Source organism: Ictalurus punctatus, chromosome 24, assembly GCF_001660625.3.
Source record: "Ictalurus punctatus breed USDA103 chromosome 24, Coco_2.0, whole genome shotgun sequence".
Taxonomy (NCBI): Eukaryota; Metazoa; Chordata; class Actinopteri; order Siluriformes; family Ictaluridae; genus Ictalurus; species Ictalurus punctatus.
The window spans coordinates 6,050,848-6,072,828 of record NC_030439.2 but is presented as its reverse complement, the minus strand read 5'-3'; the positions used below and the strand labels follow the sequence as shown (position 1 = coordinate 6,072,828).

Here is a 21,981-nt window from a genome sequence, read left to right as displayed (position 1 = left end):
TTTACTGAGCTGCATTTGCTTAAAGCATTGTAGCACAACAAACATAATTCAGTAATTGCTTAAAAAACAGAAATAGCACAGATCTCACACAGTAGACTGAAAATGTTGTTGTATTCGGTTTTGTAGGGGTGTTACAGAGTCCTGGAAGGGTTGTTCTGTCATCATGAAGGAGCATGGGCAATGGGCTGAGCTTGCAGGGCACGATTATGTAATGGACCTGATTGCAGACCTGGAGCTAATGCGAGATTTCCCAAAGCAGAAGTCCTATTTCATCATCTCTGCTGAGAGTCCCACCAGAACCAGACCCAATGCCAGCCTGTTAGTAATATTTAATTTACTGTATAACAGTTGAATTAGTACATTTGGGCACAAGTGTTCTGTTTAAAAGCAGATATGAGTGGCTTATACAGTATTATGGACAGAGATAGTATATCTGTTGTACACACACTGATGCTTTGTTTTAACTTACTCCAGTGCTCTGTTTAGAAGTGGTTTTGATTCAGATGATGAAAGTCCACTCCTTAACCCACCAGTGGCCATCAGCAGTCTACCAGATTCTGATGGATACTACAGTCATGGTCTGATGCTTCAGTGTTTTTTTTTTTTTTGCCTATTGTTTTCTCTCAATAATTGGATAGTCAACTTTAAATGCTTCATGTTTTGTTGACAAATTAGTGGTTTAGAACTGAAGTTAGAATTGGGGTTTGTTAAGTTGCCAAGGGTCAAAAGGCTGAATATACAGTAGACACTATGAGGCCAAAAGTTTGTGGACAAATAATCATCACACTCAGGTGTGGCTGCTGAACATCCCATCTCAGAATTAGTCCCGCCTTTGTTGTTATAATAACCTCCACTCTTCTGGGAAGGCTTTCCACTAGATTTTGGAGTGTGGCTGTTGGGATTTGTGTTAATTCAGCCACAAGAGTACTAGTGAGGTCAAGCACTGATGTTTAGTGAGGAGTTCCTGGAGTTCAGTCAGTGTTCCAGTTCAGCCCAAAGGTGTTCATTGGGGTTGAGGTCAGGGCTCTGTACAGGACATTTGAAGTCTTCCACTCCAGCCTTCTTAAACCATGTCTTCATGGAGCTCGCGTTGTGCACACGAGCATTGTCATGCTGGAACAGGTCTGGACCTCTTAGTTCGAAGGGAAACAGCATACAAAGACATTCTAGACAAAAGGTGTGCTTCCAAATTTGTGGCAACATTTTGGGGAAGAACCACATATGGATGTTCAGGTGTCTGCAAACATTTGGCCACATATTGTACAAGGGGAACTATGTTCATATCATATATATATATATATATATTTTTTTTATATCCATACATGATTTTAAAAAAATCATTTCCATGCTATTAACAGAATCCGATTTTAGTGAGGCTCCACCTCAGAGAGGTATGGACCGATATCTGGACAGCTTATTTGACCCAGTGCTGTCTGATGGTAGTGGGGTAAGTCCCTTTAGCTTCTTCCCTCTAACTTGATTCTCCACTGTTGTATCAACATGATATTTGTCTTGATAATTCAAGCAAACAGTGTAAAGTACTGACTTTATTTAACACACTGCTATGAAATATATTGATAGTATACTGTATACATTTATAAATAGTATGAATACATCAGGTCAGTTGTTAAATCTACTGGTTTCTGTGGATCATTTGAACCTAGTTGAGTGTAATTGATTGAGCATCAAATGTCCAACTGGCTCCAGGTCCCGAGCACCAGAGGCGATTAAGTTACTGGATTACCGTACTTCTTACAGCATTAAGCTCCATATGATTTCTTAGCCAACAGCCATTAAACCATTATACCTTTAAATGCGTTTTCAAACTCCCTTAAAGTAATGGATGGCTTCCAGAAACTCACTTGCTGTCAGGTTAGACCTAAATAAATGAACTGATATTATTTAATTGTCATAAAGATTAAACAAAATACCTTTTGCATAAGCCAAAGGGTAAATTAAAAACATCATTAACATTGTTGGCATAATTTTAAAAGTAGCATACTATGCATAAAATTATCGATTTCTCCCAGGTGAAATGCTTCAGCGTGGTAAATGAGAGCCAGATATCAGTGGTTATAGTTAATGGGCTAAGCTGCTCTTAGAAAGTATAAGGTACTCCCAGGGGGGAGATTGATTTCTCGTGTGAGTGAACACAGAAGGGGCCCTGGCTGAGTTAGAGCCTGTTCCTCTCTGCCTTATCTCTGAGAATCAGGATCTGGAGAAGCCAGCCAGCATGTCCAGTCGGATGAAGGGAGCTGGAGGGATTGGGGGTGAGGATGGAGAAGAGGAAGAAAAGACACGGGCCAACAGGCCTTATCCCCCAGGACTGCAGCCCGGTGGTGAGTCATTCAACTGCCTCCCTTCCTGCTCTTACTTCACCACTCATTAATTATGCATGGAAGCCCTTGTGTCAAATGGTTCCTAAACGCAATCATCAGTCTGCAGGGTTGAATTTAGACTTCCAGTTTGCCTGAATTTTTTTTTGGCATGTTTTTTCGAATATTTTTGGCATGGGTTTTGCGAGGAACCATAAGGTTAAGGAAGACCATGCTGATTTTTGTTACTAAGCAGTTTTCTCCTACTGCCCAGTGTAGTCACCTGTATGAAATGTACTTCCAAGTTGTTTTGTTAACAATATCAAGATTTTTAGTTTCACCCCCACCTGAACTCCATTAAATAATTTAATTTAGTAATTTAATATAGTAGTTCACAATAAAGTGGCAAAGTTTATTTTTAATGAATGCATTGGAGAATACATTCTTTGTCACCCTGGTCTGAAACAATGTAGTACCTTTTTCCAGCGGTTCCCGTTCTGCCTGTTATGGGGACTATGATGCCACCTATACCTATGCCAGCTATGCACTCTGTGCCTTCAACTCTTACCCCAACATCTACAGCCTCCGTTCCCTCTGTTTCTCCATCAATGCCATCAGTACCATCAATGCCAGCTATGTCATCTATACCTTCTATGCCAGTGTTGCCTCCTTTACCACCTTTCTCAGCATTACCTAATGTGCCACTGATGACTGATGGGGCAGGTATGAATGCATCAGATCACTCTTTCTACTGCTTGTTGTCACATCTTGCTTCTGTGCGAATACTGTTAGAACATGGAAAGTGATTTTATAAGGGATTCTTATGTACTGTACTCTTTAATAATCCAAACACAGTAGATCCCAATGTCCTTGCACAGCAGCAGCAAGCCATCATCAACCAGCAAGCCATCATACTTGTGAGTATTTGGTGCTCTAACCTGAAGTCATCAATCCACCACTGAGTCACAGTCTGAATGTTGAGCAGGTTCGATATGAAATTTGAACTGTTATAGATCTAATTGCTGGGCTGTTGTGCTGTTTAATAGGCTCAGCAAATGACAATGCAAGCAATGGCCCTACAACAGCAGATGTATAATTCAGTGGGTAGGCCATACACTGGTCCATCTTATCACAATGAACATGCATCAATGCCCCGCTCTGGCCAATCAAGCCCAGTGAGTATCTCTAGACACCCTAAATGTGTTAAGCTTTTTATTATAAATTATATAAATAATTCTAAATATATCATTTAACACACCATTAAAATTATTTTAACATCCTCATTGTATGAATCATATATATTATTTATTAAAATTTATTAATTCTATTTTTTTTTCATGTAATCTATAGTTCTGTGGTTCTTATGGGGTGTACTGAAAGATTTGTATTTTTGAAATTCTTAACACACAGTACTATGCAAAAGTCTTAGGCACCTTAAACTTAAGCATTTTTAAAGAATATATTTTGTCTCTGATTTCTATTTTACGATTTCTGTGTTATTGGTTCAGGAAAAATGTTTTTTTTTTTTTGAATTTGCAACAAAAGTTAAACGTTTCAGACAAATGTTTGTATGTCAAACAACATAAATAAAAGCAACATATTACATAATAAGCATCTTAGCTGTGCAGCATTTCTTTCCAGTTGCCTATAAGAAAAATGGGACGCCTTGGTGCGTGATGTCATATCGGCGCACATATTTGCACCGGTCTCCAGAGAAATTTCGCATACTGAAAGTCCAGTGTGACCACCGCTTAAGACTTTTGCACGGTACCGTACAAGGGCAGATTTAGTGATTTTGGGGCCCTAGGCAAAATATGGGAATGGGGCCCTATTCAGTGTCTTAAGAAAAACTGCACGTGGTTAGCACGTTCGCCTCACACCTCCAGGGTCTGGGGTTCGATTCCCACCGTGGCCCTGTGTGTGCGGAGTTTGCATGTTCTCCCCGTGCTGCGGGGGTTTCCTCCGGGTACTCCGGTTTCCTCCCCCAGTCCAAAGACATGCATGGTAGGCTGATTGGCGTGTCTAAAGTGTCCGTAGTGTATGAATGGGTGTATGAGTGTGTATGTGATTGTGCCCTGCGATAGATTGGCACCCTGTCCAGGGTGTACCCCGCCTCGTGCCCCATGCTCCCTGGGATAGGCTCCAGGTTTCCCCGTGACCCTGAAAATTAGTAAGTGGTAGAAGATGGATGGATGGATGATTTGAATTTTTTAGGGGGCCCTTGACTTCTGGGGTCCCAAGACGGTTGCCTACCTTGCTTAGTGCTAAGTCCGCCCCTGCTACTGTATACAACTAACTTCTCCACACACAAAAAAAAAAATTCTAATGGCTAATTAAATTCTAATGGCTGATTGCACTTTATGTAATCTTGCATATTGTTCTGTGCTGCACCATGGTCCTGGAGAAACAACATTTCCTTCCAATGTATATAAGCTATATAGAGGAATGACAATAAAAACCTGACTTGACTTCCAATGTATGAACCAATTCTAAAATGACTTAATGACTTAATATCTTATTAATTATTTTTGTATATTGGTTGATATTTGGTCTTAGCAAGTTAGTCACTTCATTATTCTTTATATAGTGCTCTTGTTAAGTGTTTCCAGTAAACGGTTCGCTTTATCTTAACAGAACAAATCTGAAACTGGACCTACTCCACACACTCAAGTTACACCTGCCCTTGCACAGAGACCCTTCCGGCATCATTACGGTAAGTCAGAATCTCTGAAGTATCAGTCATTTTTGAGATTCAAGTTGCATGTTTATTATTATCTTCCAATGTAACTTGCTTTTTTCCACATTTCCTAATTGAGTAGGTTGTACATATCATACCCAAGCAAGTCATTAATGCTTAAATATATTTTCTAAGGCCAGCCCAGGACAATCCCACAAGAAAATGTGGTGAAGTCCACCATCTCAAACTCAGAGTATATAGAACCAAGTCACAACATCAAAGACATCATTAAACAGTACCAGCCTGGCATAGTCAAACCTGTAGATATACCAAGGTCTGTATATTCCTACAGCCAGTTTAACCTACACATGAACTGATATTGCAACATATAAAATGTTTAGTACCTGAGATATCCTTATCTAAAGCCATCCAGGGCTTCATAACTTGCTTGTGAAACTTGTTTTTATCTGTAATCACAGAAGAGATGCTAAAGTGTTTGTTAAGAAGCCAGACCCTCATGATGAAGCTATGATGATCCTTAAAGACCAGATGAATTCACCACCTACCCAGGTAGATCAGTTAATAGCAGCAAGTATTTGACACCTTACTCCATCACTAATAAATAATTTACCAAATGAAATAAATGTCTTCCGTGTTTTCAACATCCAGCAGAAAAAGGCCTATAGTCCAGGCTCTTCTGCTTCAGATGTCGCAGAGCTTGGCAGACTACAACCATCAAAGAGCATAAAGATGAAAAGACCACCTCCAGTGCCTGCTATCAGTCAGAGGTCCCCAGCCCCAGCACCCGGTCAGTACGCTTCATTACAATTCACAAGACAGATATTGGACCTCGTTTATCGTACCATACTTTTATATCATAATCATACTTTTAATAAAGATGTGTGAATGTGTTCGCAGGGTGCTCTGAAATAAAAAAAAAATTCCTGCCAGAATGACAAAAATTTCACTAACACTGCTTTTCTTCATACTCACATGTGTATATTGATGAATACCAATCACCCTTAGTGCAAGGCACGTTCAAGGCATGTTTTGCTGCTTTGCATTCAGTGATGCTCACTAAACTCCATTAAAAGGTCAAGCTAATAGGGAGCTGAAAGCACAAAATGAGGACAAGATATTGAGAGAAAAAAGGAATTTCTCAGAGGCAGAAGTGAAAGTTATTTTGATTCAAATGGACACAAAAATATATTATTTAGCAGCATAACAGCACCTGCAAAGGCCAAAATCTGGAGACAAATAACAGAAAAGGTGAATTAGGTGTGAATTAAGTGAGGTGAAAAAGAAAATGGCTTCACATGAAATAAAGGGCAAAAACAAAGATATCTACACTGTACTCAGTTGTACTCATGGACACCAATCACTTCACACAGGGGAAGTGCTATGTTTAATTAACTCAGCCAGTGTCAGGCAGAAGCTTCTGGTGTTTTATAAATGGTGGTATATGGTATAATGGTGCAAAACACAAAAAACATCCTGTGAGCTAGATCAGAGGAGAATGACCAGACAGGAAGTCTATAGTAACTCAAATAATCACTCTTTACAACCGTGGTGAGCAGAAAAGCATCTCAGCATGCACAAGACATCAGACATTGAAGTGAATGAGCTACAACAGCAGAAGACCTGAGCAGGTTCCACTCCTGTCAGCCATCATGGCTATCATGGGCAAACTGACTCACCCAAAGTCTACCGCACTTTTAGATGGCACTTTTAGATGGCACATCTGTATCTGCATGAGTTTTTGCATTGTGCTGCTGCCACCTGATTGGCCGATTAGATGTGCAAGTATATGAATGTGCAAGTGTATAGATGTTCCTAATAGAGTGGACGGTGAGCGTCTATGGCTCAGTGTTGATTGAGACATACCGGACTGGTCACTTATCTCTCTTTGATGTATCAGTAGCAAGAAATCCAAGAACTGACAAAACCTGGACATGCTCTGGAATCTCACAAGATCATTTTGTTGGTTGAATTAGTGCTGGCTTGATGTGTTGCCTGACATTAAATGAAGATGCCATGGCAAAGAAAATTAATTTATAAGCCAGCTTTTATCCCCTGAAAAAAAAAAATCATACCGGTCTCTTAATATCTGTTTCCCTCGGTGTGCGCTAAATCGTAAGCTGCGGCATGTTCTACATATTCCAGCACCCTAATGCCAGCTGATCCATTGCAGCTCGTTCTTATTTTATATGGTAGCATTTCTATTCTCTTACTTGAATGAAAAGTGCTACTTGTCATAAATTATGGATTAGTGTTGGCTTGCTTTCTTTAATTATTAAGATTGTTTCATATTTAGTATTTCTTTAATTAATGCCATTAATATGAAACGACAGGGGCACGGTGGTTTAGTGATTACCATGTTTGCCTCGCACCTCCAGGGTTGGGGGCTCGATTCCCACCTCCGCCCTGTGTGCGTGGAGTTTGCATGGTCTTCCTGTGCTTCGGGGGTTTCCTCCGGGTACTCCGGTTTCCTCCCTCTGTCCAAAGACGGGCGTTTTAGGCTGATTGGTATTTCCAAATGATCAATAGTGTGTGAATGTGTGTGTGATTGTGTCCTGCGATGGGTTGCCCCACCCCCTGTCCAGGGCGTGTGCCCTGAGTTCCCAAAAGGGATGGAATATGAAACGACTGGATTTCACAATTTTCATTAAATCCACATGGGCAATTCAAATGGTGCAGCATAATGTGTATATGAAATTGCAGCAACTCACTGTCAATGATCTAATTTGAAGCCTGTAAATTAAGGTTCACACTAGTGAGTCTTCTTACACGTAAATGTACACAAACTCAGGATCTCTTGTAGGATGCCAGCGTTTTTCCCAACTTGCAGGATTTTCACGAAAACAACATTTCTTGTGTAAATGTTTCTGCAAACGATTTACAAATACATTTGTTCATATCAAGCATTATAAATGAGGCCCATTTTTTAAATTATAAATATGTGGTTGGTGACCAAGAACAATGTTTATGGAATTTCATTACCCTGTTGCAACTAACTGTGAGTGGGTGGTCCAGTATCTCGAGAGCTTCCAGTTGAAGAGGAGACCATTCAGACCCAGCTCCATAGGAGGAGCAGCGAGGAGCACTACACCTACACAAACGTACCCTGGAAGATCTACCTGAGAAAAGAGGTAAGGTGTGTGTGTGTGTGTGTGTGTGTGTGTGTGTGTGTGTAAGAGAGTAATATTCCAAACACTCTGTTCAGTGGCATAGTGTCATGTTGTTTTGCTTGTTAGGTTTTCTATCCCAAGGACAGCTTTAACCACCCACTGGTATTAGATCTCCTGTTCAAGCAGGTCTGCGTTTTTATTTCACGCATGAGTTTTATTCTTCCATCATCTAGTGCATCACCTAGATGTCTGGATCATTCTTCCTGCTGAAGTACTTTCCATTTTAACAGTCGACTCTATTTCAGATTGTCCACGACACATTCTCCGAGGCTTGCATTCGGATCACAAAGGAGGAGAGACAGAAAATGAAATCCCTCTTTGGTACGCTGCCGAAAACAAATACGGATTAAAATAAGCATCCTAGCTTTTACATTATTAACTCTACGCCCTGGTGTATTTTTTATACTTTAACAGCTGAGCACAGCATTGACGAGGGTGCCACAACACAAGACGAGAATGTGAAAAAAAAGGTTGTTATTGCAGCAAGGGACACCTGGGAGATCTACTTCTCTCGTCTTTTCCCAGCATCTGTAAGGAACTCCTTTTACCTCTCCTTCTATTATTTCCTATTTAAAGCCTTAGGTTTCTTAGGTTTTGTGTTTGTGTGTGTGTGTGTGTGTGTGTTACAGGGCAGTGTGGGCACTGGTGTCCAGGTACTTTCAGTGTCCCACAGGGGAATTAAACTGCTAAAGATGGTGAGGAGCAGCGCACTGGCTCCAGATTACTTCCGAGTTTTAAGACCTTACAGGTACGTTGCAGAAGAGGTAAATTATGACCAGCCATCACAATAGATCTTGATTACACTGATGTGTGTGATTTTGATCGTGTTTCCTTTCCACATACAGCTACACAGATATCATGTTTGTCACCATTCCCTCTAAGAACATGCTGGAGTTCAACCTCACCAATGAGAAACTGATTCTCTTCTCAGCCAAAGCTCCGCATGTGAAGACCATGATTGACTACTTCATCACAGAGCTGAAGAAGGTAAGCTTTTTCTTCACACTTGCACTGGGTTCAGCGTAGGCAGTGCTGGCTTTGTGGAGTAATCGTATTCTCTTTTGCTGTAGGACTCCGACTATGTGGTTGCTGTGCGTAATTACGTGACAGATGACAGAACAGTGCTGAGTTTCCACAAAGGAGACATTATACGCTTGCAGAAAATGGAGGGGCTGGAGGAAGGTGAGGCAGCTTCGCTAGGTTTGTGAGGTCTACGCAGCATCTAAATGCTTCAAAGGTCTTAGGAGCACTTCGTAAATGGAACGTTGACACATGGTAAACTGGCTAGCAGTGATGCTGTGTGGATATGGATGTTGATTTAAGACATATTGGTTGATTTAAGACATCTATTCTCTGTGGATGTTCTGTAGGCCACTGCTATGGTTGCATAGTGAAAAAGAAGGTCATGCTTCTTGAGGAGATCAAAAGAGACACATCTGACTTTGGTGGGTCAGTGTACACTGTCTGCTTGGAGTACTGTTCAGCTTCTAGCTTTCTGCTTTAGATTCTTTGTCATCTTTCTGTCTCTTCCTCTGTCGATAACTCGGAAATACTTTTTCTTGTTCCTTCTTAGGAATCATAATGTGTCTCTCGGTGTATTTTCCCAGTAGGTGATTATGTAATACACATTCTTACCGTATATAACTCGTTTGTGCTACCTCTAGGCTGGAAGTTTGGAGCGGTCCATGGTCGTGCAGGGGTATTCCCTGTGGAGTTCGTCCAGCCAGTGGCTGCTCCAGACTTTATCAACCTCCCTGTGGACAAGAAAGACGAGCCCAAGAATAAACAGGGTCATGTGGCAGCCTCTGCCGCCGTAGCCGTAGCTGTAGGTTCCACCGCTGCGGCCCATGAGCTCGACCGCTCCATTGAAGTATGTTTCGCTGACATGAAATCTTTTTTCATCTAGTAAGATTTGGCAGCATTTTATGCTTACTCTAGACCAATTCTATATACAGACTAGTCTCTGCCTGTTTAACATTTCATGAAGATATAGATTTTATATTGTAGCAGGACTATAAATGTTCAACCATAAAAGTACTCAATATTGTATGGAACAATTAAAAAGCAGTCTTGCTTCTGTGAAACATTGTGTTGAGTTGAATCGAACAGTCTCTCTGCCTCTATAATGAAAAAAACAACAACATATTATTCTTTCTCCCCTCTAGGTGACTTCAACAGTGAGTGATTATACCGAGGCCCATACAGACTACAGTCACATAGATATAGATGAGAGGATTTTGCAGGACAGCCAATACAACATGGTGGAGTTTGCCAAGAAATATTTTCGAGAGGCCCATAGGAAGACCAGGTCAGTGTTTTCCTTTAACTTTGGAACATGACGCTAGAAATGGTATAGTAGGCTCTCGTGGCTCACATGTCGTGTTACTTTTACAGTGATTCACAAAGGCAAAGGTCAAAGAAGGGGAAGGAAAGCAAGGAATTATCAGATATGGTGAAATTTTCCAAGGTATAATCATACGGCTGGTGTTATACACCATACACATACATACACACACACACACACACACACACACACACACACACACACGCACATATATAGATGCAATGCATCCTTAGCTATTTATTTATGCAACAATAATATTTTCATGTGTTATTATTTGTATTTGGGATCAGGCACAGTGGCTTAGTGCTTAGCATGTTTGCCTCACACCTCCGGGGTTGTTGGTTTGGATCCTTCCTCCACTCTGTGTGTGCATGGAGTTTGCATGTTCTCCCAGTGCTTTAGGGGGTTTCCTCCCCTAGTCCAAAGACATGCATTGTCGGCTGATTGGCATTTCCAAATTCTCCATAGTGTGTGAATGGGTGTGTGTGATTGTGCCCTCTGATGGGTTGGCATCCCGTCCAAGGTGAACCCTGCCTTGTTCCCCGAGTTCCCTGGGATAGGCTCCAGGCTCTCCTGCGACCTTGTGTAGGATAAGCGATATGGAAAATAGATGGATGGATTATTTGTACTCCCTTTCAATTGTTGTATTTGGTGTGTTAAACAGTCTCCTATCCAAGAGTCCTTGATTGAGTTTACTGATGAAAACATGAACAAAGTTGCTGCAGACATTTTCTTGGGTAAGTGAGAGACTTTCATAGTCTTAACCTTTGTCGTTATGAAAGTGCATGCACTTATTAATGAAATTCAAATCACTTGAAAAATTAAATTGCATGGAATAAAATGATTCTTACTCATGCTGAACGTTGCTCATTATAGTTGGATCTGAATATCGTATTTTAATGTTTGACACTGTGTTCTGAATTGTAATTAAAAGATTAATTATACTATAATTGTTTGATGTTTATACATCAGGAAATAGATATTCGGATCCGATACATACATTTCTATCTCCAACTATGCTTTTTCTAGCTATAATGAAGTTCATGGGGGACTCCCCAATCAAAGGCCAAACTGAGCAAGACATCATCAGCACCATACTAAGGGTACCCAAGTAATCCTATTAGAATTTTTGTTAACCTTTAAGTAAAGAGACGCATTGTCTCGGTTAAAATAAATGACATTTCTGTTGCAGCTTACTGGCGAATATGGTTTACTGAGAGATGAAGCGTACTGCCAGGTCCTCAAACAGATCACCGAAAACACCAGTTCCAAAACGTACCATCTCACGGTTCCTTATTTTATAATATATCATGAATGCAATGTGTCTGGTAATGTTGACATTAGACTTCTTTTACTGTGTTGCTCAGAGACAGTTGTCAGAGAGGCTGGAGGATCCTGTACATCCTTACAGCATACTACCGATGTTCAGAAGTACTGAAGCCCTACCTATTGAAATACCTTCAAGATGCATGTGCAGGTCCAGGGGTACAATACCAAGGTACAGTACTGTTATAGCCGAATCTTGATGAGGATGCACAGATCTTTAAAAAATTGCATCAATTGCATCAAGGTCCTCGATTTTTTTCCAGGCATCGCCAAAGCTTGCGAACAGAACTTAAGGAAGACGTTCCAATATGGTGGCCGCAATAAACACCCTAACACCATGGAACTAAAGGCGATGATGGTAAGTTATTTTATCCATTTAATAATTAATCAGCAGTGGTGGTGTTCCTATCCTTACTTAGATCTTTTCATCTTCCTGACCACTCTAGGCCAGCAGGAGCTCCAAACGGCAGCTATTTCTTCTACCAGGTGGAATTGAGCGTCATCTAAAAATTAAGACCTGCTCAGTGAGTTGTCCTTTTTCCACATTAATTAAATTAAAAGTTAGATTATGTCAACCAGGTGCTTGATCTATAAGGACTGTCATATGTAGGTTGTTCTGGATGCCATTGAAGAGCTATGCTATGAGATGGGTCTACACAGCATGGAGGGAATGGATGAATATGCTGTATTTCTCGTCACAAACAGAGGTGAGAATGTATTTACCAATGGACACCACTGGAACAATGAATTTTTACTGACCAAGTGGGTGAAAAGAATGTGGCCCATTTGATTGATAACAGGAACCTGTGAATCTGTAGGTCAGAATGTTCAGCCACTGAGCAAAAGGGAGTACATCTTGGATGTCACCACAGAAGCAGAGCTTATTGATAGCAACTACAACCTGTGGTTTAGAAGAGTGATCTGGAATCAGCCACTAAAATTCGATAGCGAGCTTGGAGTCACCATGCATTACAATCAGGTACTGTATATGTCAAACCACACTGCTTTTCTAAAATACAACAACATTAGTATTTTTTATATGTATTGCTTATTAATGTCTGTCTGTCTCACATCTTTATTTGTTCCACAGGTTACCCCGGATTATTTAAAATCACTTCTGAATGTTGTGTCACAGGGCAGGCTTAGCGAACAGCAGCTTCAGCAGGTGTCAAAACTAGCTGCCCTGCAACATCGCGCCAAGGACACCATCTCTCTTCCAAGCCTGTAATTCTACACTCATGAACTCTAATCTATGCAACACATTACAGTGTGCTGTGAGTGCAAAACAAACCACGACAGCAAAACCAAAAACAACCACAGGGTGTCCCAAAAGTCTCCATTCATAGGGTTTGCCAGACCACGTCGGTTGTCACTTCGTCAGTGGATGTTCCATCGCAGCTTTGCAACAGCTTCCCAACCAGCCATGAGGACGACTTCAGTACGTTCTTCTTTTCTCAAAGGCGTTCTCAAAGGCTATCTGAAAACAATATATATATAATAATATAAACTAAATATGAAAAATTTTGGAAAACATTCTGCTAAAAAGTGCTAATTTCCCCCTATGTATGGGAACCCTGTAGAAGTTCAGAAACACATCAACAGATAGGTCCTTATTGAACATAACCTGCTTGCTGGTAATTGTACACGATGAATAACTATCACAAAGAAAAAAAAAAGAATTGCAGTCTATTATCTAGTTACCCCAGTGAACACATTTTAATGTGAAGTTACTGTTGTTATTAAAGCGAGGAGTGATACTTTCTTCTAAACCTCAGCTTCCTTTAGGCAGGTTTTTAGCACTGTTAATGCAGTTGACAGCATATCTAAAATCACATCATATCAATGATAAAAATAAGTACACATAAGAAGCACGAGTAGACTCATCTTTACTCTTCGCCCTTGCAGTAAATATCATCCAGATCAACGTTTTTCATGAGCTCTCAGGCTGACGTGAGCTGTTTGCTGTTGCGTTTTTGGTTTTGAAGTTGTGCTTTGCATTTATGAGCCACCATCACACAAACTTGGTAGTCTCCCTCCCTCTCTCTCTCCCTCTCTCTCTCTCTCTCTGTAATTATACTGAAATACTCCTCTTTCCAATAATGCCTATTGTCTCTTCATGCTGCTAAAGCCATGAGGTCCAAGACTGCATCCCTGTCCCTCTGTATGGACTACAGCCTTCCCAACAGTGGTTGAACTTGGTGACCCAAAACATGCAGCAAGTCCAGGCACTGAGCCCCCATCAGGCCAGAGCCCAGTTCCTGGGTGAGGAGTTTTCTTTGTTGTACAGTATCTACAGCATTTGCAATAGAGAACATTAACTAGATAAGAGAGCATGAATGTGAGTGTTCACTATGTGAACCATGTACTGATAACAACTTTTCTATACTTTGTGACTATAGGGCTTGTAAGTGTTTTGCCCATGTTTGGCTCCTCATTCTTCTATATACAAAGCAGCAGTAACAGTTCTATAGACTGCCCCTGCATACTAGCTGTCAATCAAAATGGCTTGAACTTTCTGAACAAAGACACACACGTAAGTAAAAATACAAGATTTTGATTTCTATGGAAATGGACCTATTATTGTTAAAAAAAAGAAGTAAATAATTCATAAATGGATGCCCTACTATTCTCCAGGAGCTGATGGTGAAGTTCCCCCTGAAAGAGGTGCAGTCTACGCGGACACAGAGGCCTGTAGCTGGCTCCAGTTACCCTTACGTAGAGATAATGCTGGGGGATCTAACATCTCAGCGCATCACACAACTACAAGTAGATCAGGTATGAGATGTGGACATTGAATTTGCTACATTAGAAAATATATAATTTGGAGAAAGGATTCCATGGTACTTTTTAAGCGTACTTTTCTCAGCCAGTTTTCTGAGTACTGAAAGATGCTTGTACGTGTGACTTGCAGAGTCTGGAGCTGTGCCGTGTCATCGCCATGCACATGGACAACATGCTGTCCGTGCGAGAGAAGAGACTAACTCTGCCTCCCAGCGAGATCACACTTCTTTAATATGCCTTCAAACAGCACATCAAACTATTCATTGTCTCATCAAAAGAGATAGTGTTATTCAAGCCTTTCTTTCAGATAACGTTCAATTCAATTTTATATGTATAGCACTTTTAACAATGGACATTGCCACAAAAGCAGCTTTACAGAAATATATCAATTCAGGATATCGATTTTAAATTAATTAATGTATCCCCGATGAGCAAGCCAGAGGTGACAGTGGCAAGGAAAAACTCCCTGAGATGACACGAGGAAGCGACCTTGAGAGGCTCAGAAGGGAACACGTCCTCATCTGGGTGACAACGATCAGTGTGATTATAAACAATTCCCTTCTATAACTGTGTACTACATGGTCAAAAAGTGCAGTTGTGTAACCATTATAGTTTTCACATGAAGTCTATTTTGTCGAAGTTATCAACATTTCAACATGTTTTTGTTAACATATTACATCAAACTGGAATTTGACCAAATTTAACCTCATTATAACAATGTTCACATTTACCAAAAACTATTTCCAAGTGTCTACTCTACGGCTGAGCAGGATTCCATGGTTTTAAATATCACGACTACCTCTCAAAACATGTTGAAGAAATTCATTTCATATGACCACAAGGACTGTGATGTAACATTTTCAAACTCTAAAGCGTAGCACAATTGAATACGATTTTTTTTTTTTTTTTTTTTTATAAAGTATGCCATTTTTCTACTGCTGAATTGTGTTCTAAATTATTTGCACTTTACAATGTGGTTAACATGTAGAGTAATTAATGCATTTGTGTGCTTTTTTAAAAATACAATTGATTAAAAAAAAAAAATCCACAGGAATACAGCATGAGACCATTATAGTGTTTAATATGTTTACAAGCAGGGGTAAATGTGGGCAGGTAAATGAACTGCGAGTGAAGCTGAGCTTCTGTATTTTAATTTATCATGGCATATTGGTGATAATACTAATGAACGTGTAATACATTTTCACACTGCTTTACAGAGAAATGCTTTTCATTTCAAACATGTAAACTGTGGTTTCACAATGAAAGCAATTATTAACTTCTCTATACATTTGATTATTTAAAAAATGTGTTCATTTTCCTTGTTTAAAGGGCTCATTGTATCATTTATCTTTGCCAAAATAGTTCATTTAATCGCTAATTACAAGCTATCAGATTCTAAATAAATTTCTGCGACATAGTAAATTTATATTGAAAATGTAAGAATTCTGATGCCACCAGGTTTAGAGGAAAAACGTTATTAGAGCAGCGGGTCTCAATGTGTGGTCCGGGGATCCCCCAGCGATCTATGATTTAAAAAAATACTGTTACAGTGGTGGAACTCACTCAAAGTTATTATATTTATTATTGATTTCTTATATTTATTAGCATGTGGTATGGTGGCTTAGTGGTTAGCACGTTGGCCTCGCACCTCTGGGGTTGTCGGGTTCCTCTGGGTACGCTGGTTTCCTCTCCAAGTCCAAAGACATGGCAAAGGCATTTCCAAATTGTCTGTTTTGTGTGAATGGGTGTGACTGGGATTGTGCCCTACGGTGGGTTAGCACCCCATCCCAGGATGTCCCCTGCCTTGTGCCCGAGTTCCCTGGGATAGGCTCCAGGCTACCCCATGACCCTGTGTAGGATAAGTGGTATGGAAAATGTATGTATGGATGGATATTTATTAGCCTGTTTGACTAGTCACTTGAAAAAATGGGATTCTTCCAAACGTCTGCGATGGATTTTTGTCCCATCTATGGTGTATTCCCGCCTGACACCCAGTGTTCCTGGGATAGGCTGCAGATCCACCATGACCCTGACCAGGATAAATCGGTAAATGAAAGTGGGGGTGTGAGTTATCCGAACCTCAAAAATTCCAAAACAAGTAGACCTATAAATAATGTCAACTTGGATGATGGAAAATTCAGGAATAAAAAGTTCTTTGCCTCCAATAAATAGCCAACAAAATTCATTGTACCACGTTTAAATAAAGAGCGGGGCATGGCGTAAGGGGGGAAATACTGCTTAATTTCAACAGCTCCTTTTTTCTTCACAGCAAATCAATGGTATGATTTTTCATCCCAACTTTGCTGTTGCAGACAAAAATCTCACATCCTTAAAATGTATTTATTTATTTATTCATTTATTTATTATTATTATTTTACAATTTCAGAGTGTGAACACTGCTATGACACTCACCTAAAAAACACCAACAGAAGGCATGCCAACGTGCAATACTCTATCCAGCTGTTGCTTCTTTGATAACTATTTTCATCGGTGGAGCAAAAATAAAACAAAATAATTGGTCATACTGTGTCTGAAATGTTTACTCAATATTCTTTTTTTTGTATATAGAAGTGTTTAAGCAATTACAACCGTTCCGATCCACTAATTTAATTGGTTGAGCGGTGTTCCAAGCGTGTCTATATTTCCTATAACCTCACTGGGACATTTCACTGTGTATCACTCCGCTTGTCTGTGTTCATCATGTAAAATTCCACTTTCTATTTCAATACTGTTATTACAGTAGAGTTAACAACATAAGGAGCGGACATGGCAAATGATACATTTTTCATGAATATAACTTTTAAGATAAATACGAAAGCTCGGTGGCTTAGTGGTTAGCACATTCGCGTCACGCCTCCAGGGTCTGGGGTTCAAGTCCCGCTGGGGTCCTGTGTGTGTGGAGTTTGCATGTTCTCCCTGTGCTGTGGGGGTTTCCTCTGGGTACTCTGGTTTCCTCCCCCAGTCCAAAGACATGGCATGTCCAAAGTGTATAGGGTATGTTTGTTTGATTGTGCCCTGCGATGGATTGGCACCCCGTCCAGGGTGTAGCCTGATGCTCCCTGGAATAGGCTCCAGGTTCCCAGTAATCCTGAAAAAGGAGTAAGTGGTAGAGGATGGATGGATGAAAGCTTGTTAAATGAAAAGGATGAAGGTATGTCAATTTCCCCAGCATCACTATTTTCCCAATCAATGTATAGCCAGCTAACCAACACGCCATATCGCACGAGCAAGAGTACGATTTTACTGAATATCGGCACGGCTATGATTAGCTACAACACTCAGCCTGCGGCTTGTGCCTACGCCGAATCACAGCCATGTCGCTTTTCAGTATAACTGCATTCTTGCTTGTGTGATATTGCGTAAATCACACTCGCAATCATTGTACAGTTATACCGAATAGGATTATTCACAACCGCGCTGATACTTACTATAACAACTCTCTTGCTAGTGTGATACTGCTTAAATCTGATATGGAGAACACATGTTATGGGACACATGTTATGTTATCTTAAGTTCGTAGAATATCGTCCAAGAGTTAATTGGGATCATCTTTTACAGTATGAGGAGTTATAATCTTAAAAGGATGCAATAAAAAGTGAAAAAAAAAAAGCTTATTGAAACTCTCTTTTGATATTTTATTCTATTTGGTGACTAGCGAAACTGTCATGTGATTTAATTGGCTCGTGACTGATTATTCGAATGAGCGTTAAAGTTCCTGTGAAATGCCTTGAAACACAGTGTTATTCAATGTGTTGACATAATTTCCACCAAAACAGGAAGTTAGGGCGGGACATACTGAATAGCTCCTCCCCCTTTCTAAATATCTAATAGCGTTTAGCTTACCTCACAGCCTGGGCTAAGCCAAACTTGACAGTGAGCACCAGATATTTTTATAATGTTGAGGGCGGGACGCTTCAGATTCTACAGAGCATTTGATTGGACAGAAAATCTGATGAGCCGCTGAAGTGCAGGATGATGTCATCAAAACTGTTGATCGTGGTAGAGAGAGAGAGAGAGAGTGTACATTTTGAACGCGTGTACCTTCTAAATGTGAATTTTGTCATTGTTTTGGAGCGCATGAGCTTTATAGATAACCTTAAGGTGAGTATATTCATACTGAAAGGCGAAGAATTTCAGGTTTGATTTCATTGGGACTTTAAGGGAAAACCCCGTCCGAATTGATCCAGTCCTTGTTTTGGTTGTGCGTTGTGGGCGTGGACTAGCAGATAGGTCAGATTTTCCTGCGCGCTGATTGGCTGTTCGCTCGGTGATTCCTGAGAACTTGCCCTGTGCTCAAACTGCATCCACACACGGCGGAGCAGAGTATCCGCGCGCGCCTTTAACGAGCAGCTGCTGGGTATAAACGGGGTCTCGCGCGTCCGCATGGGAACTGATTTTCTGCTTTGCACTGATTCAGACTCGAGCGTGATTTCCCGGCCGCGGTTTGGATAAACTGTCCCGGATACAGGATGATGAAATTTCGGTTCAGGCGACAGGGCAATGACCCTCAGAGGGAGAAAGTCAAACAGGACCTTTTTGCATTCAATAAGGTACGTGTTGCCACCGGGTGGGCTTTTCCTCACGCGCACTGAGCATGCGGTGGAAATATCCATGAGAACCTCACAGCTGCTGGTTATTGTGTTGCTCCAGCTCAGAAAAATGTTGTGCTTGGAGAGAAATGATCCAAATGCGGCTGCTCAACATTTTCATTCAACTTTATAAAACAGTTACAAGATAACAGACTCAGAGGGTTTGTACTCCTGCAATACAGTTTGCTTTTGTTTCCTTTATTTATTTATTTATTTGGAAACTAACAAACAAACAAAACCAGCCACTAATGTTCCCAGCTAAAATGTATGTATTCATCCTCTAACATGTGATCTTGCAACTAATTCAAGCATTAAATCGTCCTTATTGCTTATGGCTTTAAAAAAGAAAAAAGAAGCAGAAACTATTATCTGGGGCTAATTTGCATATCAATCGCCTGACTAGGCTTTGAATGCCAAAAAGCTGAAGTCATATTATAGCTGCACACAATAGAAGGTGGTGTGTACATTTCTACCACCTGAGCTGAACTAGAACCACAGACCACCCCACTACTTTGCCTTATTATTATATAATCAGACTCAGTCTGATTTCTAGCTCCATTGGCCATTATATGACCTATTAAAGAACAGTTTACAGCCTCTGAACTGGCAATGTTTCTTTTATTTTTATATATATATATATATATATATATATATATATATATATATATATATATATATATATATATATATATATATATATATATATATATATATATATATATGTGTGTGTGTGTGTGTGTGTATATAGGGCTTTTACATGTGTCATTTACTCCTGTGATTTTAATTAAGATGATTTACAAGAGACTGATCTAATAGCTGTTTCCCCACCAGCTGAACGAAAACAAATGCAACATAGTTGTGGGAAGAACAGGGAGAGCCACAAGTGCTTTAACTGGAATAAATACTGTAAAACACACATGCACAACACTAAACACAAATGCTTGTAAGCCAAAACACTCGTCACAATACAAACTATGAATCATATAATCAGAAGATTTTCAGAAGTGATGCATGCAGTCCAGAGTGCCCCAGGTCATTAATCACATCAGAGAGATCAAATCTAAAACTGTGCATGAAAAGAGTGCGCTGTCTGTTCTCCCTGTAGCACTGGGATGCTGGGTGTAATAGGGACGATCCTATGGTGTCACGCTGTCATTTCCATTTCAAATTTATTTATTTTTTTTGTGTAGCGTTTTTAACGATAGCCGCTGTCGCAAAGCAGCTTTACAGAAACGTATAAATTCCGCATTTATAAATGTATCCTTATTTCATCTTTCTTCCCATCACACATAAGTGCATGATTAGGTATCGCATGCAGGTTCTACGTCATTGACTACGTTTACGTGCGGATCATATTCCGATTAAGCTCTGTATTCGGGTTGCGGCGTATTGTATTCCGAATACGGTGTTTATATTCATACGGACATTGGGATATTCCTGTATACGTGGTAGTTGTAAGTAGTTGCTATGCTTAAATACCTAGCCTACAGCTAAGCATATGTATTTTGTTCACCCTCAGTTCCTTATATCTCCTTTCAGTAGATTTTCTGAGTAAGGTGTTCACGTGCAACAAATTACAGATTAAAGCAGGCATATTCCACGGGTGAGGATCAGAATATTGTCTTATTCTGAATCGAGTTACGGTATTGACGTGACTCGGTGATAATTAAAATATTGCCAAATTCCGATTTAATATCGGAAAATTGATGTGCGTGTAAATGTAGTGATTGTTTAGAGACTAAGTTATCAGGGGCATATTTACGTATTTAATCTTGTGCAATTATTGTGTTTCGCTGGGAAATTGTCCTTCTGTTTGGAATGTGTTCTATATGTGATTATGCAATGTTTTGCTTTAATAGTCATTAAAAACGGAAAGTCTGCTTTTGTTTGCAATTGATTTCCTTAAGTTTATTTTGCCGTGTCTCGCGGCGGAGTATAAACAGATGTCCGAATGAGAGAGTTTCATGTGCATGAAATGAAACGTGTACGTTTCCTCTTCCTTCCATACAGACTGTCGAGCACGGATTCCCCAATCAGCCGAGCGCTCTGGCCTATGACCCCAAACTGCAACTAATGACCATTGGAACTAAATCAGGAGCCATCAAAGTGTATCCTTTTCAAGCAGGAAATATGCGTTCTAATATGATGTGTGTCTGTGAGGTGTTGATGTATGTCATCAGTTCGGTTACCTTTTATTAAAAAAAACACTAATAATTTTTGTGAAGCTTTGTGGAAAGGAGGCGTTAATGAATATGGAATGATGTAAAACGTGCCTGAAGAAATCACTTTCACTCTACTGCTGTTCGGATATGTAGCAATAAATAAACTGCTGCAGCATGCTCTCTTTGATCATGCACCCAACGTTTACACGGGTCTTAAAGGAAAAATCTTGAATCATCAACTTGCAACTTGCATGAAATTCTGAGTTGCCCTTTTTTTTTTTTTTTTTTTTTTTTTTTTTTAAGGTTTAAAAACGGACAGATTTGGTTTTCTTTGGTTAACCGTTTCCTGCATTGCCCACTGCTGATAATAGCACTAGTGGGATTCATGTCTACCTAAAAAGAGTGATGCAGCAGTGCTTTAATCTGTCTAGCGTTCTCTCCTTTTCATCTATACACTCTATTCAAACACGAAGGGTTCCAAATCTTTAACTCTCACGCCAATACCGCCATCGACATCATGCTCGTCATCTTGTCCATCGCTGTCTGGGCCTCTGCTGCAACTGCGTTGTATTGCTGCATTGCGTGGGACTTTGACTGCA

General features: G+C 40.2%; 2 protein-coding genes across 2 annotated transcripts in view; both read left to right on the top strand.

Annotated features, from left to right (window-relative positions):
* myo15aa (myosin XVAa) overlaps positions 1–17,086 on the top strand; it is a 29,484-nt gene extending 12,398 nt beyond the window's left edge. Inside the window, exons 32-66 of the mRNA XM_053675338.1 lie at positions 127–318; positions 475–578; positions 1,359–1,447; positions 2,213–2,339; positions 2,802–3,038; positions 3,171–3,232; positions 3,362–3,490; positions 4,950–5,028; positions 5,188–5,326; positions 5,472–5,562; positions 5,662–5,800; positions 8,026–8,141; positions 8,247–8,306; positions 8,426–8,501; positions 8,595–8,710; positions 8,810–8,928; positions 9,026–9,167; positions 9,251–9,362; positions 9,551–9,625; positions 9,845–10,050; positions 10,346–10,488; positions 10,575–10,647; positions 11,189–11,261; positions 11,554–11,627; positions 11,717–11,799; positions 11,892–12,022; positions 12,114–12,208; positions 12,297–12,374; positions 12,461–12,557; positions 12,669–12,829; positions 12,941–13,074; positions 13,979–14,112; positions 14,250–14,383; positions 14,485–14,625; positions 14,762–17,086. Coding sequence (XP_053531313.1) covers positions 127–318; positions 475–578; positions 1,359–1,447; positions 2,213–2,339; positions 2,802–3,038; positions 3,171–3,232; positions 3,362–3,490; positions 4,950–5,028; positions 5,188–5,326; positions 5,472–5,562; positions 5,662–5,800; positions 8,026–8,141; positions 8,247–8,306; positions 8,426–8,501; positions 8,595–8,710; positions 8,810–8,928; positions 9,026–9,167; positions 9,251–9,362; positions 9,551–9,625; positions 9,845–10,050; positions 10,346–10,488; positions 10,575–10,647; positions 11,189–11,261; positions 11,554–11,627; positions 11,717–11,799; positions 11,892–12,022; positions 12,114–12,208; positions 12,297–12,374; positions 12,461–12,557; positions 12,669–12,829; positions 12,941–13,074; positions 13,979–14,112; positions 14,250–14,383; positions 14,485–14,625; positions 14,762–14,863 — 4,063 coding nt within the window. The 3' untranslated portion in view covers positions 14,864–17,086. The remainder of the gene's footprint in view (positions 1–126; positions 319–474; positions 579–1,358; positions 1,448–2,212; positions 2,340–2,801; positions 3,039–3,170; positions 3,233–3,361; positions 3,491–4,949; positions 5,029–5,187; positions 5,327–5,471; positions 5,563–5,661; positions 5,801–8,025; positions 8,142–8,246; positions 8,307–8,425; positions 8,502–8,594; positions 8,711–8,809; positions 8,929–9,025; positions 9,168–9,250; positions 9,363–9,550; positions 9,626–9,844; positions 10,051–10,345; positions 10,489–10,574; positions 10,648–11,188; positions 11,262–11,553; positions 11,628–11,716; positions 11,800–11,891; positions 12,023–12,113; positions 12,209–12,296; positions 12,375–12,460; positions 12,558–12,668; positions 12,830–12,940; positions 13,075–13,978; positions 14,113–14,249; positions 14,384–14,484; positions 14,626–14,761) is intronic.
* Positions 17,087–18,916: 1,830 nt separating this feature from the next.
* llgl1 (LLGL scribble cell polarity complex component 1) overlaps positions 18,917–21,981 on the top strand; it is a 33,372-nt gene continuing 30,307 nt past the window's right edge. Inside the window, exons 1-2 of the mRNA XM_017455084.3 lie at positions 18,917–19,181; positions 21,231–21,328. Of these exons, the coding sequence (XP_017310573.1) occupies positions 19,101–19,181; positions 21,231–21,328 (179 nt within the window). The 5' untranslated portion in view covers positions 18,917–19,100. The remainder of the gene's footprint in view (positions 19,182–21,230; positions 21,329–21,981) is intronic.